Genomic DNA, 18,612 nt, shown 5'->3' with positions numbered 1-18,612 from the left:
ATTATTGTATCCCCTTTATTATATCCTCGATAATTAAAGAATACGTACGGTTTTAATTCATCAAAAATCTGCCATATTTATTAGATAGAATCTATCGATTTTAAAATAATCCTGTATTGTAAAATGGAAATTATTATTATTTTTCGTTTATATCTTCTGTTGCACATTCGTTCACTTTAAAATGACTCGCATTCTATTATTTCTTCTTTGTAAATTTTTTAAAATATTCTCATTATTTTAATTTATTTCAAATAGATTTTATTTTAATATCCGGATAAATTTCGCCGTCATTTATTTTCCATCAGTATCGCATCCACATTAGAAATGGAACATGCTATGTAATTTGGGGGGATTTTCAGGAAAATAAACAAACCCCCCCTTTTTTTTGTGGTGACAAAATTAAGAGATTGTATCCGGCGAAGATTGCTGATATTAGTTTTGTATACTATGTAATATTTAGAATAAACTATGGAAAAATTGTATTATAGCATGATTTTTTTAATGTAAAATTAGTTACAACCATGAAGTCTTTATGACCTCTTTAGTTCTAAGAAGCTTTAACTTTATCGTTCCTCATTTACAATTTAGAATTTATAAGTTATTAAAATATGACAGACTACTGCTAATTTATACCATGAATTGTTTGCACGAACTTGTGTTTTAGTTAAATTTATTTTAATTAGTTTCAATAGCATTAATTTTGTTTCTATTCGTCATTCAATTTAATCCCGTAAAAATCATAAAGTTCTTTTATACTCGAGTGAGTCTTATCTCTTTACACAAGTATTTTTTTATATAAAAAAGTGAAACTTTCCGTTAAAAGGTTAGGATTATGTGGGATTATGCATTTATCGTACAACCCATTAACCTTTTAGTGGCGGAGTTTTTGCAAAATAACATTATTCATAACTATATTTACATTTTCTAAAACCATCTTTATTGTTTTTCAAAATGTCTTTTTTTTGGTGTGTGGGTGTGTGTGTGTATGAAATTTACAATGTGTTTTCTATGGATAAACTAAAAAGGGACATTGAAAATATATTATTTGTTTCATTCGTGAAAATGTTCTTTTGTCAAGTTTATCAACAAATGCAAAGAGAATTTTAAGGGACTTCTAACATATCATTAATAAATATGATAAAATATCTGTTGATTTTCAATATACTCTGTTAGAAAACTGTACATTAATTTTCCTTTAAGCTATATTAATAAAGAATTATAAAGGATTAAATTAATCCGTTTGAAAACAAAATTTGTGCTATTTTTGCTTTTATTTATTTAACGTAGCATTTAAAATTAATTTTAAATTATATTCATGACACGTTAAATATTCACTTAATGGAAAACTCTTAAGAATAATTTCCATTAAAAATAACATTTCAACCATAAAAATTTCAATTTTCCCTTAATTTATATATTTATTTCTTTTTGTGTTCGTAATATTCTGAAACTGTAGTTAATATTTTTTAATATCTATTATAATATATTTTTAAAATGTGATATTGGAAAGAGATATTGAAAGAAGAAGAAGAGAAAAATACTACTTCCTTCATTTATCTCTGCTACATTGGATTATTGATAAAAGAATATTAATTCCTTTTAGTAAAATGAAAATGCACCTGCATAATCAAATGTAGCAGGATAATGAAATTTATTACTAGGGAGAAATGTGTTACTTTTAGAGCAATAAAATTTTTTAAAAAGCAATAATGCAACGTGGTTGTAAATTAAATATTTTAATAATGATTTATTCTCTTTGTATTATTAATATTTTTGTTAAAAATTAGAATATAATTTTAAAAAAATAATAAGTTTTAATTACATTTTTCAAGAATTGGGATAAACTTTCATAAAATTGTATTATAATTAGAGAATTTAATTTAAAAATTTTTTTAATATTAATTTTTTTTTCTATAATAGTAGATAGCTGTTATGGAAACCGAGAGTGAGAACTTTCTAATATATAAAAGTTTTAATAACTTTAGTTTCCTGTTATAAAAATTAATTAGTGTTATTTGTGGTATGCTAATCCGTGTATTAGTTATAGCGAATATTTTTTTTTCTTTCTTAGTCTAATTGTTTGCTAACATGGCTCCGATATTAGACAATAAAAGTTCGAGTATATTATTTAGTTGAAATTTTAAATTAATTTTTTTTTATTATAGAGAACGTATTTCTCTAATTTTAAATTAGATTCTTACTTCTTTGTTAATGTATGAATACTTATATACGGAAGATAATAAAACTGTAATGGAATTTTATATTTCTTCCACGACATTAATTTGAAGGAATAGATTGTAAACACAAGATCCGATGATTCTTTGTTTTTAATTACGTAGAAGAAAAATATATTTCTACTAAATTTAATACTAATTTTCTATTTTCATGCCTCATTTATAAGTAAATAAAATGATACAGTCGATAATTTAATAGTTTAAATATTTTATATCAGTACAATAGATTGATGAGTGTCCTCAATAATGTATTGTCTCTTAGGAAATGTTTTACTGAAATTAAATGTATTATAAGCTCTTAGTTTTCACCGACGGCATTACAACATACTAACACAAAATATAAATCCAGACTTCATATGTTTTTAATATTAAAAAAAAAAAAAAAAAAAAAAAAAAAAAAAAACTATATTCCGTCCTTAATATAATATTAAAAATCTATAAATATTGAAGCTTTTTAAAAAATATTTTCAGCATCTAATTTATTTATATTAATCATTTAATCTGTTAATATATTAATGTAAATTTATACTTGCTGTAGAATTATAATACATTTTAAATAAGAAATATGACTTTTATTCCAAAGAAATATTTACCGCTTCTATTTATATAAGTAATTTTCTTTTGGGTAAGAATAAAAATTGATTCTAGTTAGATTTTAACAAAATTTAGTATGAGTTGTGTATTGCAAAAAATCAATACAAGGAAATAGATCGCTGGTTAATCACGATTTACTTCGAGATTTATGTAACTGATTTATCAGTTATTCATATTAAATTCATATTATCGAAATTTTATCGCATAATTCCATAGATTTATGGGTTAATGTTACCTATGGTTCCAAGATGGCGGCTCGTCTCTGATTCCAGCAAATAGAAGAAGGGAAACAGTGGGGACGCACGTTCTAACCTAACCTATTCTAATAAATTACCATAATTATTACCAACAAAATTATTAGAATAGGTTAGGTTAGAACGTGCGTCCCCACTGTTTCCTTGCTGGAATCAGAGCCGCCATCTTGGAACCATAGGTAACATTAACCGATTTATGTATAGGATATATTGAAATTGCTTAAAAATTTAATTTTTATTAAATATTTTTTTAGTTTGTGTTCATTAAATAATAATTATAATAAAAACACAAATTATATTTTGATCTCTCACGAGTGCAATCGAATTTTAAAGGTTATATGAGAATAAATATTATTTTCTGTATATATATCCGTCAACAATGCCTAAACGAGTGTCTCTTTCTTTCTTGGGTCTTCCAAGTAACCTTTTGAGTATGCTCTTGATCTTTTCTCAGCTTTTTATATGCAAAATTTACGAGTTTTAGTCAATGAAATCGCATAATGCACACTTATTAATTTAATAACATTAGATTCAATAGTGTAAAAATATTAGTCGGTCATATGCTTGACTGGTTAGGTACAGAGTGAATTTGTCAGGTGTCAACAGTACTTATATCAAAAACATTAATAGAATGTAATCTTCTTTAAAAGTATAAAACGTTTTCCAAATATATTCGAAAGTATTATAAGATTTATAACTTCATTTATTACTTATCAACTAAAAGGGAATATTTTAAAATTTACTTTCAAAATTACCAAAATAAAAATTGATATCCTGTAGTATTCTTCATTAAATGAATTTATTAAGATAAAAATTCAAGACGTGAAAAACTATTTTTAATACATCTTTGAAGCGATTATTTCAGAAACAAGATTTTAGAAATTGGAATATGTTAATACGAATTTAATAAAAAAAAACAAATATTAATACATAAATGTGAAATTTTAGTTATTTCCACTTGAAGATTAAATAGAGTAAAATGCCATAAAACAAAGTTCACAACTATATATACTCAAATAAAAAATGTTTCTTACATTTTAAATAAATTTCTGTAATAACTCGATTTACGAATATTCGATATAATGAATACCTAACAGATATTTCTACTGTGTACTGTTGTATGCTGTTCTTTTAATTTTGGTAATTGTTTCTATTTTCTTAAAAGTGGAAACAATTATCTAAAAAATGTTTAACACATAATGAACAATCCTTAGGACTAGATCTCGTTCGTAAATCGGGACGTGCTTGTGTATAATGAATATATAGGTTTTATTTTTATTAAACAAAAAATATTAAGCACTAAAATTTTAATTACTCAGCATATATGTTACTAATCTTTTCCTATGATTACATAAATAATTCTCAGAAATTTAGATACAACATAGGCAAGTATTGAAACGTATCTAAATTTATGGGTAATAGTTCTTTCTTAATAATTTTGTTTTCTCAATAGTGTATATATATTGAATAAAGATGAAATAATTATCATTTTATTTAGATATAAGATAAAAATCAATCATTCAGAACTTCATACTCCAATTAATATAATATTTTGTGACTGAATTAATGAAACTATTTTGCCTCATTTTTATATAAACATGATGCTTGATATCCAAACCGTGTATACATTTTAAAAATAAGAGATAATAAGAGTAGATGTTTTTTTAAGTTACAGTTTCAGTTTATGACAAAATATTTAAATAATGTAATAAAATATGCATTACCTTTTTGGATTTTATTGGATTTTTCTGAATGATGACACACATGGACTATAGACCAAATTTTTACTCAAAACGTACTGACAGTGGTCAAGTCACATCTAACATGGCTGAAAAATAACACAAGTAACGCTCTGATTTCAACTATTCATTAAAAATATACTACAAGATCTAGATTCGAATCCAACAATAAATCGTTTTTTAATTGGCCATGGATATTCATCGTCATTAACAATTCGTTCTTAGAGATCATTCAGAAATAAGAGATGTATGTCCTTCTTTTAACTAACTTGTAAGACTTTAAAATTATTTAATCATCGTAAATATTAACGCTCGTTACGCTACAAAAATTAATCATTTAAGATGCGTTATTTTAATGCGTTTAATGAATGTATTTCAACTTCATTTATAAATAAACTGTTATCTTTTCCATAAGAGAATTGTTTTTTTTTTTTATTTTTAATTCACGTAATTAAACCACTAATAATAATTTAATAATCAGCAATTAATGTATAAGCTTCAGAGGTCCAAAAATAGAATATTCCGTAAAAATAGATTGAATTCGATTATGTATTTTTGCACATTTACTATAAAAATTATAGTAAGTTTATCTGAATATGCAATTACTAAAGTTTTATTAATATTTAAACTTTACGCTGTGTATAAATTACAAAAACGTTGAAAATAATAAATAATTGTGTGCTTTAGATTTAAGTTTTTTTAATTAATTTATCTATTTGTACTGTACGTTCATCAGATAATTATACTGTAAGGAGTTTTTCCTGCTGTGAAGAATCCTGCATTATAATTTTGATTAAATTATATATAATCAAAATTATAATATAGGATTTCTTAATTAGCTAACGTAGAAACTCTATATTTAATAGCTAAGAAAAAAAAGTTAGTTTAATTAGAAGAATTTAGTTTTCAGAAAAATATTATATAACAGAACGGTTTAAAACGACGTTTAAAAAAGTAAATTCTTGAAGGTACATTGAAGTCATTTTGAAAAATATAAAATAAAATGTATTACAGTATAAAATGGACTTTTTAAAACACTTTCATTTAACGTACTTTATATCATCCTCCAATCTTACGACTCAAATTTCATCACTTTTAATTAATTTCTAATTAAGATAGGCTGAAACTTTGAGGATGTACTATACCTAAGTACGATGACAAAGGCTATTCCCTAAAACATTATTAAAATGCAATCTCCTCATCCACCATCCTCTCTATCCAAACCTTATAAACATAATCAAATGTAGAATTCAATCATGTGTAAATGCACTGTAATGATGGGGTAACCTCATCCCTACCATATACATCATTTCCCAACCCCAGTCTTAAAAAAAACATGAACAATAAGTATTTTTCTAAATTTTTAAAAATATATTAAAATTATTATTTAATGAGAAATGTATTTGTAAATTTCGATGTAGGAATATTGATTATTAACTTATTATTTTTAATAGGTTTAAAAATATATTTAGAATTATGATGGAAGATCCTATAATATTTGTTATTGTATTGGTTCTTGTTATCACCAAATGAAACAACAAATGACATCATACTTGTAGCATCACTCAATGTTATTTATTGGGGAATTTCGTAATGTTATATAGATAATTTTTTCATCGAATCTCTTTCTGTTGATGGTCCATCACAATTCATTTCAGTCAAAAAATTATTCCATTTGAATAACTTTTTAAAAAATTATTTTAAAAAAAAATAAAAATTATTAGTATTAATATTTTTGAGAACATTTTAAAATGCCGTCGAATATTTAAATACACTAGTGCAAATATATAACTATACTAATTCAAGATGTTATTTTTGTATCCATTCTTTTATGATTGTATGTTTCAGTTAGTGCATACATATTCTATAGACACAGAATAGCTATTAAACTAATAACTCGAATTTATATAACTAAATTGCTTTTTGATAATCATTATTATCCAAAAGAGATGCAATACATTATATTAATTTCTTATACGTTTTTTTTTATACGTAGTCGAATTACTGATGAAATTCCCAAATCTGTTTATTCTATAAGATATATAAATTCGTCTGAGATATGAAATAATTATATATAGATCTATTAAAAAAATAAATTAGATTGTGAATGTATTTAAAAATTTTATAATATTCTTACATTATGTAAAATTAATTTTAAATTAAATTTGGAATTCTGAAGCATGTAAAATGTTTCACAATAAATAAAAATATGGAGATCTGAGATTCCGTTTATCACTAAAAATAAAAATCGAATAAAGTTGTAATTAAATTTTAGATTACTCGAAAGGATATTATCAAATAACACAAAAAACTGAATATGGAATAATTCAGTTTTATTATTCAAGGAGAAAGAATTAGATTTTATATTTCGTTTTAAAACCTAAAATATATTAAAGAAATAGAGAAGCTCATTAAAGTATGAATGACACTATAAACATTTTGTGTTTCCATTTATTAAAAATTGGATTAGGAAACATTTAACAGCTTGGGAAACAGAGGGGGGATCATTCGACAAAATTGTATGCAGACAGAGTATGATGACATTATAAGCTCGTCTCGCCTATATTTAAGTGGGTTTTTAGAGCAGTATTCGACTAAAATACGTCAAAGCAAGAAATTCCTATCCACCCAAAATGTAATTTTCTCCGCTGTTATTTAGAACTAGTGGCGGATTTCTCATTAGGCTCACTAGGTCCGGACCTGGGGGAGCAAAAATTCAAAATAATAATAAAATAGTTTTACGTTTCGGTGCATACAACTCAAAGGAATTAGTGAAAATTAAAAGGTTAAGTAGGTAAGTATATAAAATAAGATATATCAGTCGAGTAGTATTAATAAGTGAATATATTTTACGTGAAGAGAGTAATAGTACTAATGACGGGTTTTCGATAGCATAATCCTTTGCCCTTTCCATATTTAAAAGTCTATAAAAATACAATTAGCGAGGTTGAGGCCGAAGTTTTAAATGCGAAAACGTGTACGTCGGACATTCGGCGCCGCTTTCCCGTAAGCCTAGAAGTTTGACAATGGCGTTTGGAATGTCGAGCACGATTCCACTGACTTTTCAAACGCCATCGTCAAACTTCTAGGCTTACAGGAAAGCGGCGCCGAACGTCCGACGTACACGTTTTCGCGTTTAAAACTTCGGCCTCAACCTCGCTATTGCCGAATTAATGTAAAATAGAATCATTAAGTGAAAAGTAGCACTATTAGTTTGAGGGCGCTTGCATATTGTGGGCCTAGGGATGCCATTATTCTAAATGCGCTACTGTTTAGAAATACATTTTTATTTGAATATCACTCAGAATAATAGATTGGGAAAGCTGTGATGTGCAATAAGTTTCGTGAGTAGCAAAAATTCACTTTCGCTAATGTTTTGATTCATTTAAAATATTGCGTTGTATTCTTAACTGTAATTATACATTATACAAATATTTATGAAAATTTGTATAATGATAATGAGAGAACTGCGTCTAATTTACAGCATTTGTAATTTATAGAAAAAAAGAAAGAATTGTTATAGAAGTAAAACTTTATTACTTAATTCTATCTGATAAAAATATGTAATTGAATGAATAATTAAGTATTTGTTTTGTTACATTTTATCTAGTTTGGATTCATTTATTTAATTAAAATTTGATGAATTAATAATAATAACTTTTACAAGTGAGTTAAGCTTCTTTTATTTGTGAATATAACGTCTACTCGTAATAGCAATGTAGTGTTTGATATTATTTAGTAGTAGAGTGGTAGAGACCGTTTAAATGTAATTACATATTAAAGTATACAACTCTTTAATAATTATTTACAATTAATATCTCATACTCTGGATATAATTTAAATTATATTACGAACATACGGTGTTAATATACGTATATTAAAGTTGTGTTGAAACTTTAAATGTGTATAATTTAGTGGAATGGAATTTTCCCGAATATTTATGTATTAAATTTCGACGAATAATAACGAAAATATATTTTTATTCGGAAAGCGCTTTGTTTTATTAACGCTTTCGTTATTTATTTTAATTTTTTTAAAAAATAATAATATAAAATATTTATTTATTTCATTACAATATTTTGAACACAAAATCTTTTCATATTATTTTAAAACTACATAAACAGATAAATTCTTCTCCAAGAGAGCAAATAGCTTCATTCGTTAGAATAATGATCATACATCTTACATAGTGTTATTGAAAAATATTAAACAATAAACCTAATATATTTTTTAAATAATTATTATTTTAAATTTGTTAAATGGAAGATAGAGAAAACAAAGTTCATATATTATCAAATTTCTTAAACGTTTATTTTGATAAATTTGAATAAAATAAATAACTAAATTTAAACATTAAACATTTTAAAACGAAATCGTATTCTTTTTTTTCCCATGTACTGTACACTACTAATGAGCAGAAATACAGTAAGTTATTGTTCTTTTTGTTATTGTTAAAAACTAAATTTTCAAATCATTATTTGAGTATTTTCAAATTTAATGACGAACAAAAATTCTGGTGAAACGTTTTCTTTTTTCTTTTATCGTCGATAATAATGATTACTTGAAAGAATATACAGTATAAATAGCTATGTAATTCATTCCAAGTTGCATTTAGTTACGTTTCGGACTTTTTAAGAAGTGTTTATTTAGTGAATATGTTATTAACAAGCGTTCATTTAATGACTATTCAAACTGCACAGGGCCTACGTAATCGGATAATAATAGTTTTTCGGTCTTTACACGTAATTTTTAGTGAGTCATCATCAATTATCCCCGGTTAAAATTGTAATCGTCCGTATTTTCGTATGAAAAACCATTTAACATGTTTATTAAAATCGTATTTATTATTTATTTTATTTTCAAATGTAAGGGTACACAGCCTTTTATAGTATTAAACTAGATAATTATCTACGTTAAAAAGTGTATAAATAAATTTAACAAGCGTAAAAATAAATATAAAAAAACTAAAAATTTTAGACGTTCAATCTTTATATTTTATAATTATGAAGATTGTAGTGAGATTTATATGGAAATAAAAAAAAAATTTCTTAGTTCTGCTTTCTACGAAAGGATAATATAAAATATTGTTAATTTATTCTCTTGAAAATTATTAGTTCTTAAAATGGATTGAACGCATCTGTAAACGAAATAAATTCAAAATAGTCACAAATCAACTGGAGTTACTTCGCAGTCGTATTTATTTGAGCTCTTAAATCTTACTCTTCGATATTTTTGTGATAAAAATGAGAGATTAAAGAGAAAAGTGTTCTGATTTTGATTCTCAGTTATTGGTAGTTTAATATTCAATCCATGAACTAATATTTATGTAAGCTATTCCCCAGTGAAGACTAGATCACACTTTATTTGCTCTGATTTGATTAGTTAAGAGCTATAAATCCAAACTGAAAATGATGTATGAATACAAAAATTTATATTACATCAATATTAATTTATTTTTTTTATGAAATAAAAAGACAGTCGCCTCCAAAAAATAATTTTTAGTGGATCACCATTTATTTCCTTACATTGTTCAAGAATAAAAACTTTAGGACGACCCGACCTTCCTTTTTAGGCTTCACGGCCGTCCAGGAAACAATTCTAAAAACACAGGAAAAACTCCAATTAAAATTATAAAAATTTTTTCGAATATTGGAATTGGTAACCTTACGACGTCTTGAGTTGCATCCATGACTTCCAGTCGGGATTTTCGGACCTTATATCCACTTGTAAATTTGCGCTGTAAAATGTAGATTATCTTGTCCTCCCTCTGGCGGCGAATTATTATTAAATTTTTTAGTTTTAAAATTTCGCTGGATGAAAATATTTTTTTATGAAATAAAAAGACAGTCGCCTCCAAAAAATAATTTTTAGTGGATCACCATTTTTTTTTTTTTATTTCATAAAAAAAAAAAAAAAAAAAAAAAAAAAAAAAAAAAAAAAATTTTCATCCAGCGAAATTTTAAAACTAATCAATATTAATTGTCACACATTTAAATTTCTTAAAATAATTGCAGAAATTTTTGTAGAATGTGATGTCTGCAATGACTAGGAAATATATTTCAAAAATATAGCAATAATTTATATATTTATATGAGAATAGTTATATACAGATTTAATTTCAATGTGTTGTCCTTTGAAATTGACACTAAATCGAGTATGGCATTAAACTGAAGTACTTCAAACAATAAGAATTATATGTACAGTACAGTACTAACGAGACCAACTTTCAAGTTTGAGATCGAGAGGTTGAAAGTTGATAACAATGTTGTTTACAATACAAAGTCATAAAATAGTATCATGTTACCATAAAATTAGTCATTTTGAAGTAATGATAAAGTTATTTTGAATATCTTACATTCTCCTTCATTGATATGAAAGACAATTTTTAAGTTTCAATGAAATTGCCTGCATTATATCATTAGAAATGATTTTCAGAAAACAGATAGATGCTTTCTAATTGAAAATCTTTTTAAAATAACTTGTTCAATCTACATACATAAATTCAAAAGTTCTCATTTCTTCAAAAATTAGTTGAATAAAATGTTAATGAAAGATGATAGGTTGATTCATTTGAACAAAATAATTTCGTTTTGGTTTTATCCTGAAACATATATTGTTGCGTGACAAAAATATATTGTTAAATAAATGACAAAATTGATTTTATTCTAGTGTGGCCTAAAACTGAACTATCAATTTTTATTTGATACTGAAGCAAAAAGTCTTCTTATATTGCATTTCAAGGAATGAATAGTTATAGTAAAAGGCAGTAGCTATAGTAATAGTAGCTTAGCTATAGTAAAAGGCACTTTGTCACTATACGTGTCAACAAAATTATCTAGTTCTCCTGTTGTGGGCCTGGCTGAACCCATAATGCTAAAAAGGGTCTTCTTTGTGCCTATAGAGCTGAAAGAGTGAAAAACAGTACTTTTTTTAAAATCATATGAGTAATAGAAGCCATCTCTATAGGAAGCAGGATTTGATCTACTTTAGATCTCAATTTTTTAGATAAAATGTATGGGAGCATTGTTTCCTATTCTTCATTCGCACTGGTTGATATCATTGCAGATCAGACTCTTGCTTAATTTGACTGACCATATAGACTTAATATATTGGTGTCTTGCTTTAACACATTGATCAATCACAATTAAAACAAAAAACATTAATATTAGCATTTAATAAACTAATATTAATTTACAAGACAGAACAGAGCCTACATGAATATAAACTATCAAGTTTTCATGCATTTTGTGTTTGTTATTGGATAATGCTTTTATAAATTTTAAGATAACAGCTATATGCATTTGATGATGATCTCTAAGTTTTGGTAAATCGGTATAGTAAACTATACTGGTTATTCAGACATTGATTAAATTTGGTTTACGAATTTTGAAGTTTTTCATTCAAAAAAAATTTTGTTTTGTTAAAAATTTAATTTATGTTTTAAATTCTATACTAGTACGATATATTAGATGATACATAATATGGTATCTTTAAGCATAATGTATGGGATGCTTGATAGAAAAAAACAAATTTCATATTGAAATTAAAATTGGTATTTGTTAGATTAAAAAAAGTCAATAGTGAAACATTTTTTATTGGTTTTATAATTATTATAATTTACATATATTACACATATAACTAGTTGGATTATTTTTGTGATTATCTTATAATCTAAATCATATTTAATTCTGCCATTGGAGAGATCCAGATTCAAATCCACTTGAAATTAATGAAAGTACTGTACTGTATTTTGAATTGGATGTCATTTCTCATTTGCATGTCACCATTTCATTGTATTTACAGGTTGATTTACAGGTTGAATTAGAACTTTAAATAGATACAAAAGTATCTATTTAAAGTTCTAATTCAATATTTGAACATAGTGGAAACTTATCAATTTAATGAAACGAAAAGTACATAGAAATTATATTTAATAATTTCTTCAATAATGTATTGTGTATAATTTTCAGAAAAGGCATCTCATTTCTTTTTTTTTAACTCTTCTTAATGTGCATAATTCTTAATTATATTTAACTAAAAAGAACAAAATTACCATTTGTAACAGGTATTATTTTTAATTCAGCTTTAACATTTCCAAAATTAAATATATAGTATCATTATCAGAGAAACATTAATATGAGAAACACAAAAGAGAATATGAATGGTTAAGTGATTAATATAAATTAATAACTTAATCATTCAAATTCTCTTTTTTGAATACAATTTACTTTATTTTAACATATATTAATATTTGTTTAAAAATGAATTTTTTCATAAATAGAAAAATATTTTATTATATATTATTATGCTTATCTGATTTTATTCTTATTTGTTATTTTATATTGTATAATTTACTATTAGTTTTGTTTATTTTTAAACAAACAATTTTGAAAACTTTTAAACAAATAATCAATTATTATTTGTTTAAAAGTTTTCTTTAAAAATGAAAATGTCTGTAAATATTTAATAAAGAAAAAATTTAATTTGAGAAGAAAATGAATTCTATTCAAAGAATTGAATATTATTAAATTTGTGTTTATCATTTCAAACAATGGAATTTTTAACTCCAAAATTATTACAATTAGAAAAAAAAAATGAATAATGTATTTGTTTACTTTATGGTTAAACAAAGTCTTCAATAGATTGATAATCAGTGGATTTAAATAGATGCAATTTCATAAAATTACAATTTAAAGTTATAAAGTTGCAATAGTGTTGGTTTGACAACATTCTAATCATTAAGATCTGCATAAGTCAATAGTTAAGATAATACAAATATACAAATCATCTATATCTAATCCATATTCAGGTTAATTATTGGAAATTGGCCAACTTTAATATTTTACACACATTTTATTATTTATTTATTTGTAAATAAAACTGATTCATCAAGTAAGATGAAAAATATCAAAGTATGATTGATTCCAGTAACTTCATGGTTACTTCCAGTAAAAACTAAAGTGATTGAATTTCAGTATAGAAGATATTACATTTCACTAACAATTTGTTATGTAATACTTTATATAAAATTTCATTCTTTTGCAATATACAAATGTTTTTTAAAGAAAGAAAATTGCAAAAATAATTGAGATAAAAGAATGAATAAGCTCAACTGCATCTATTTACATTAATAAATTCGTAAATGATGTAGAAAAAGTAATTAAGTTTTTGTTTTATTTTGACAATGGTTAAATTATTTCATGTTTCAATAAAATTATATTGATTTTCTACTTATTAAAACCTCAATATTATATGAAAGTTGAATAATTACTTCCAACTAATAATAAGTAATTGAATAGTTTTTTATTCATAAAATTTAAGTTAGTGTGTCAAATTTTGAATTTATGGAGTTAGGACAATTTTAAAAAGTTTTTATGATTTTTGAGTCTTAGGTGAGAGTTGAGAATAATGGTTGGTTTAAAAATTAGTGACAATTCATTCACAAACAATTACAGTAAAATCTTGTTGAAAAAAATATATCAATTTCCCAGCTTAAAGAAGTATGCAGCAAAAATTTGAACATTATTTTCTATAACTTATGTACGTGAATAGTTTTTCTGCAATGAATTTAGTAAAAATTAAAACAAGAAACTGGCTAACAGCCACATCGAAACTAATTTAAAACTAGCAGTGACTAATATTTAAACAAATATTTCAAATATATTACATTTACATCAGCTCCAGAAGCTAAATTAAGTATACCTATGCTAATTTAAAATGTATAATTATATGCATATGAATAAATAATTGTAGTTTACTGGCAGTTTTTTCTCTTTCCTCTTGTATGTGGCCCAAGTCAGTTCAAAAGTTTTGAAATGCAGCCCTTGCATAGAAAAAGGTTGCCCATCCCTGAACCAGAGGATGTTCAGAGGCTTAGAGCCCTGCAGAGAAGAAAAAACCTCCCCTTGGGGAGGAGAGATCAGCAGGAGAGAGTGCAGTAAAGTATACAAAAGTACAGTAAGAATAGGAGAAAGGTTACTTGTCTAGTTTGGTTCTATTTTTTTCAAGCTTTCTATGTTACATCGTTTGAAGGTGTTAAGGTCATCTTCATTCTGTGTGAGTTCACTTAGTGATACGGGCCAAGTAATTGACTTGTTTGTGAAGTGTGTAATGAGCTACCTCTGCCAAGGGTCAAAAAAGGGCACAGTCATGTAGTATGTGTTCTACAGTGTCAAGTACTGTACATTATCTCCACAGTTACAGTTTGGTTGATTTATAATTTTGAATCTAGTTAGGTAATTATTAAATTTTCCGTGTTCCATAAGTATTTGTGTTAGCTGAAAATTGTGGGTTATGATTTTGCAGAATTTTGCGTGAATTGCGGAATGACACCCGTCATGTCCTAGTCAGAATACCAGTAACATACTATATCAGTAAAAGGATGTCAATGCAAGGTTGTAATGGTGTGGTATCATGTTTGGCATGGAGCCATAATGTTTGTTTATCTTTATTGGCTGCATTCACACAGAATATAAGAGAAAATAAAGATTTATCAAAGAGTGGAGAATACATAGGAAAATAGGTTTGAGTTAAAAGTACTGACAATTTTAATGTAACGAGACCATATTATATAGAAAATCTTCTTTATTATGCCCAGGACCTACAGCTTTGAGTTAATGCATCTTGACTTAGTGAGGGTTTACTTTAGTAATATTATCTGCTATGAAGTATGGATAATTAAGTACATTTATTATTCAGATAATTTCATGGGGGTTTTTTTTTTTTTTTTTTTTGAAGGTTTAGGCCCTTTTCCTCTCACAGAGCACTAAAAGGCCAAATAATCCTATGGTAACAGCATCTAAGCATCTATCTTTATTAAACAAAAAAAAATATCTATAAGTGCAATTTTTTATTTATTTATCAAAGTAAATAAATTTAATATAACTTTAGAATATGAAATTTCTGTTAGTTGGAATTATCCCATTATCAGTAAAGATTTGAGACTGTTGCTTTATCATCCCTAAGTTTGCTCTTGGCCTGGGAAAAAAAATTTTCCTTTATGTATGTATGTATGTATTATATAATGTTTTGTCAAATTATATTAATTAAATTAATTTTACACAAATTATGAATATTGCTTAATTAAAGCAACTGAAATGAATTTTACTAAAATAAAAAATCACAACTTACTATTTTATCAATAATCCCGCAATACTTTTTTTTAATTCATTTTAATTTACTATTTGATAACCGTATAAATACTCAAATATCACTATTTTTAATAATTTTTTAAGATAAGTTGTGAAACAATATACAGTCGAGTCCACATAAGTCGACACCCCAAGGGGAAGTGGAAATATCTCGAGTTATCCGATGTGATGACTAAAGCAAAGTTGGAAAAACACCACAAAACTACAATTAGGAAAATACAGTAGTGCAATGTACTGTACCTCTCTGACCATCCATCATTGGCTAAAGTTGGTTTCTACTCCAAATACCCCAGCAATTTCCATTGCCTTTTGTTTCAGTATCGGTCCCGAAACAGGAAGATTCGATGAACGAATTTGCTTAACCAACATACAAGAGAATCTTCGACATCTTTGTACGGCGACTTTCTCTGGCATTTTCGAGACAGTTGCAATGAAAATCCAAGAAAAAGTTCTTAATTTCCTGTTTTTTCTTGAAAATTCCCACCAATGTAGTTTTTGGAAGGTTTTCTTTGTTTTGCAAATTTGGCTTGCAAAGTTTTCTTACATTCAAATTCAGAAACAAGTTCATATTTTTCCTTTAGCGGAAGCGTTGTTAGCTTTCGGACACTCATTTCTAACAGAAATGTGAAATGCGTGCTACAAATAATGCCTACGTGAGAAAATTCAAAATTGGATTCTGCTGTGACGTTGATATAAATTGTATATTTTCTTTTTGTTTATCTGTTATTATTTTATATATAAAAATACATAAAATTTTAAATGCATTTTTATTAATATGTAGGCCTACATATTAATAAATAAGTCAACTCCCCTCCTGAAAAAAATGAGTTTACACCACACAGTGTGGTGTGAACTTATTTTTTCAAGAGGGAGTCCACTTATCGGACATCTAAACGAGTGTGGGATGGCAAAAGTATGTTGACTTATCCAGAGGTGACGAATTAAATGGTGTCAAGTAAACCAGAGTTTTTTAACATTAATGCCTATGTAAGTCGGCCGGGACCACAGAAAACTGACTACTTAACCAACGGTGTCGAGTTATATCTATGTCGACTTATGCGGACTTGACTGCATATATATTTCCCAATAAATATATATTTTTTTATCTGTAGCATATATTTGATCATTTTTGAAACTTATTATCTTACTGATAAATATATTTATTTATTTTAGCAAGAAATAGAGAACAATAAGATCGAACAAGATAGTGTATTAGAAGAGGACCAAGAAAATCAAACGAACATTATTATAATGGGTGTTGGGACTGCCAACAGTAGTGCTCAAAGTGTTCATCAGTCAGATTTATCAGATATAAAAGATATTTCCTCAAATGAAACATGTGTCTTATCTCAATCCAATACTCATTTAGAAATGTGTAAAACTGCAAAAGAAGATCCATCATCACTTAGGATTATACATGAGAGGACCTCTTCTCATTGTGAAATAACACCTGAATGTCGAACTAGTAGTGAGGATGATGTTAGTCAAGATATTTATAATAGAAGAAGGCCATGGTCCCACATATATGGTGATGTTGAAGCTGAAAGAATTTTTAATCCTCCATCCATCCGAGATACTGCCCCCAGTTTTTGGAGAAGGATGAGTATTTCTGGTGGATCACAACCTACCCTTATAGCAGAGGAACCACCGCCTTCTAGAGAAGTACCATCGGGACTGTTATCTAGGTACTTTACTCTTCGTACATCTACCCCTCAGCTTTCTTCGGTAGACAGTGTGTTAGAAAGGTTCAGAAAAAGTTTTAACTTTAGGTTTCAGAAATCAAAAAATAAGCAAACTGATGTATCATCATCTGATATTAGTAGAAATCAAGAGTATATAACACCATGTAATTCTCATCAAGATTATATATGTCAAGATTTATCAACTTCTACTTGTTCTAAAAAATCACCTAAAAAATCTAGTGCTAATAAAGAAAATGTCAAAGTTGGATTCCGAATAGGTTCATTAATTTTAAGATCTTCTAGAGAAGGAAAAAAGAATAAGAAGTTAAATGAAGAACTAAATGGTAAAATGGATGATACAGACAGTAAAAACAAGGTAATAGTTTAATAAAATTAAATCTGCTTTGGAAACTCTTAAGTAATTATATCTCAAGTAATTCACATGACAGCAAAATTATTTACTGTAATTTCCTACATTTAGCCCTGAGTTATCTGTTTTAAAATCAATTTGAAAGCAGGAACAGGCTGTGTTCTAGCAATTTTTGCAGATTATTCACCAACGTAGGCTATGTGCTAGAAATTACAGTAGTAAAAATATTAAGTCATTTATGGTATCTCATAATTCAACTATTAGAATTTAATAGTTATAGCTTCACTCCAATTATTTTATAACTAATATATTACATTTTTTCTGTTTTAAGTAAAAGAATAATTTTTGATTGTTTTCAGAACATTTTAATATTTTATAACAGTGCTTTAAGAACTTTAACTTCAGAGGAATAAAATGTAGATGTTACATTAAGATATAAGCCAAATCAAAAGGAATAAAACATTCATGTAATACATGAATTATGTTGCTAACATATAATAAAATATGAATCCATGAGAATGTTTTCTTTTATTCATTAACAAAGATAGTAATCTTTATCTTAAAACAAAGATTTAAAAAAGAAAAAATA

At 26.1% G+C, this 18,612-nt stretch overlaps 1 protein-coding gene across 1 annotated transcript in view; it reads left to right on the top strand.

The window, feature by feature from the left end:
- Positions 1–18,612, top strand: part of LOC136983265 (uncharacterized) — a 134,695-nt gene that overhangs the window by 89,163 nt on the left and 26,920 nt on the right. The window contains exon 2 of the mRNA XM_067279970.1: positions 17,145–18,029. Within this exon, the coding sequence (XP_067136071.1) occupies positions 17,145–18,029 (885 nt within the window). The remainder of the gene's footprint in view (positions 1–17,144; positions 18,030–18,612) is intronic.

The sequence above is a fragment of the Centruroides vittatus genome, unplaced genomic scaffold (assembly GCF_030686945.1).
Source record: "Centruroides vittatus isolate TY-2023 unplaced genomic scaffold, ASM3068694v2 contig_879, whole genome shotgun sequence".
In the NCBI taxonomy this organism is placed as follows: domain Eukaryota; kingdom Metazoa; phylum Arthropoda; class Arachnida; order Scorpiones; family Buthidae; genus Centruroides; species Centruroides vittatus.
This window is presented reverse-complemented; position numbering and strand designations above follow the sequence as displayed.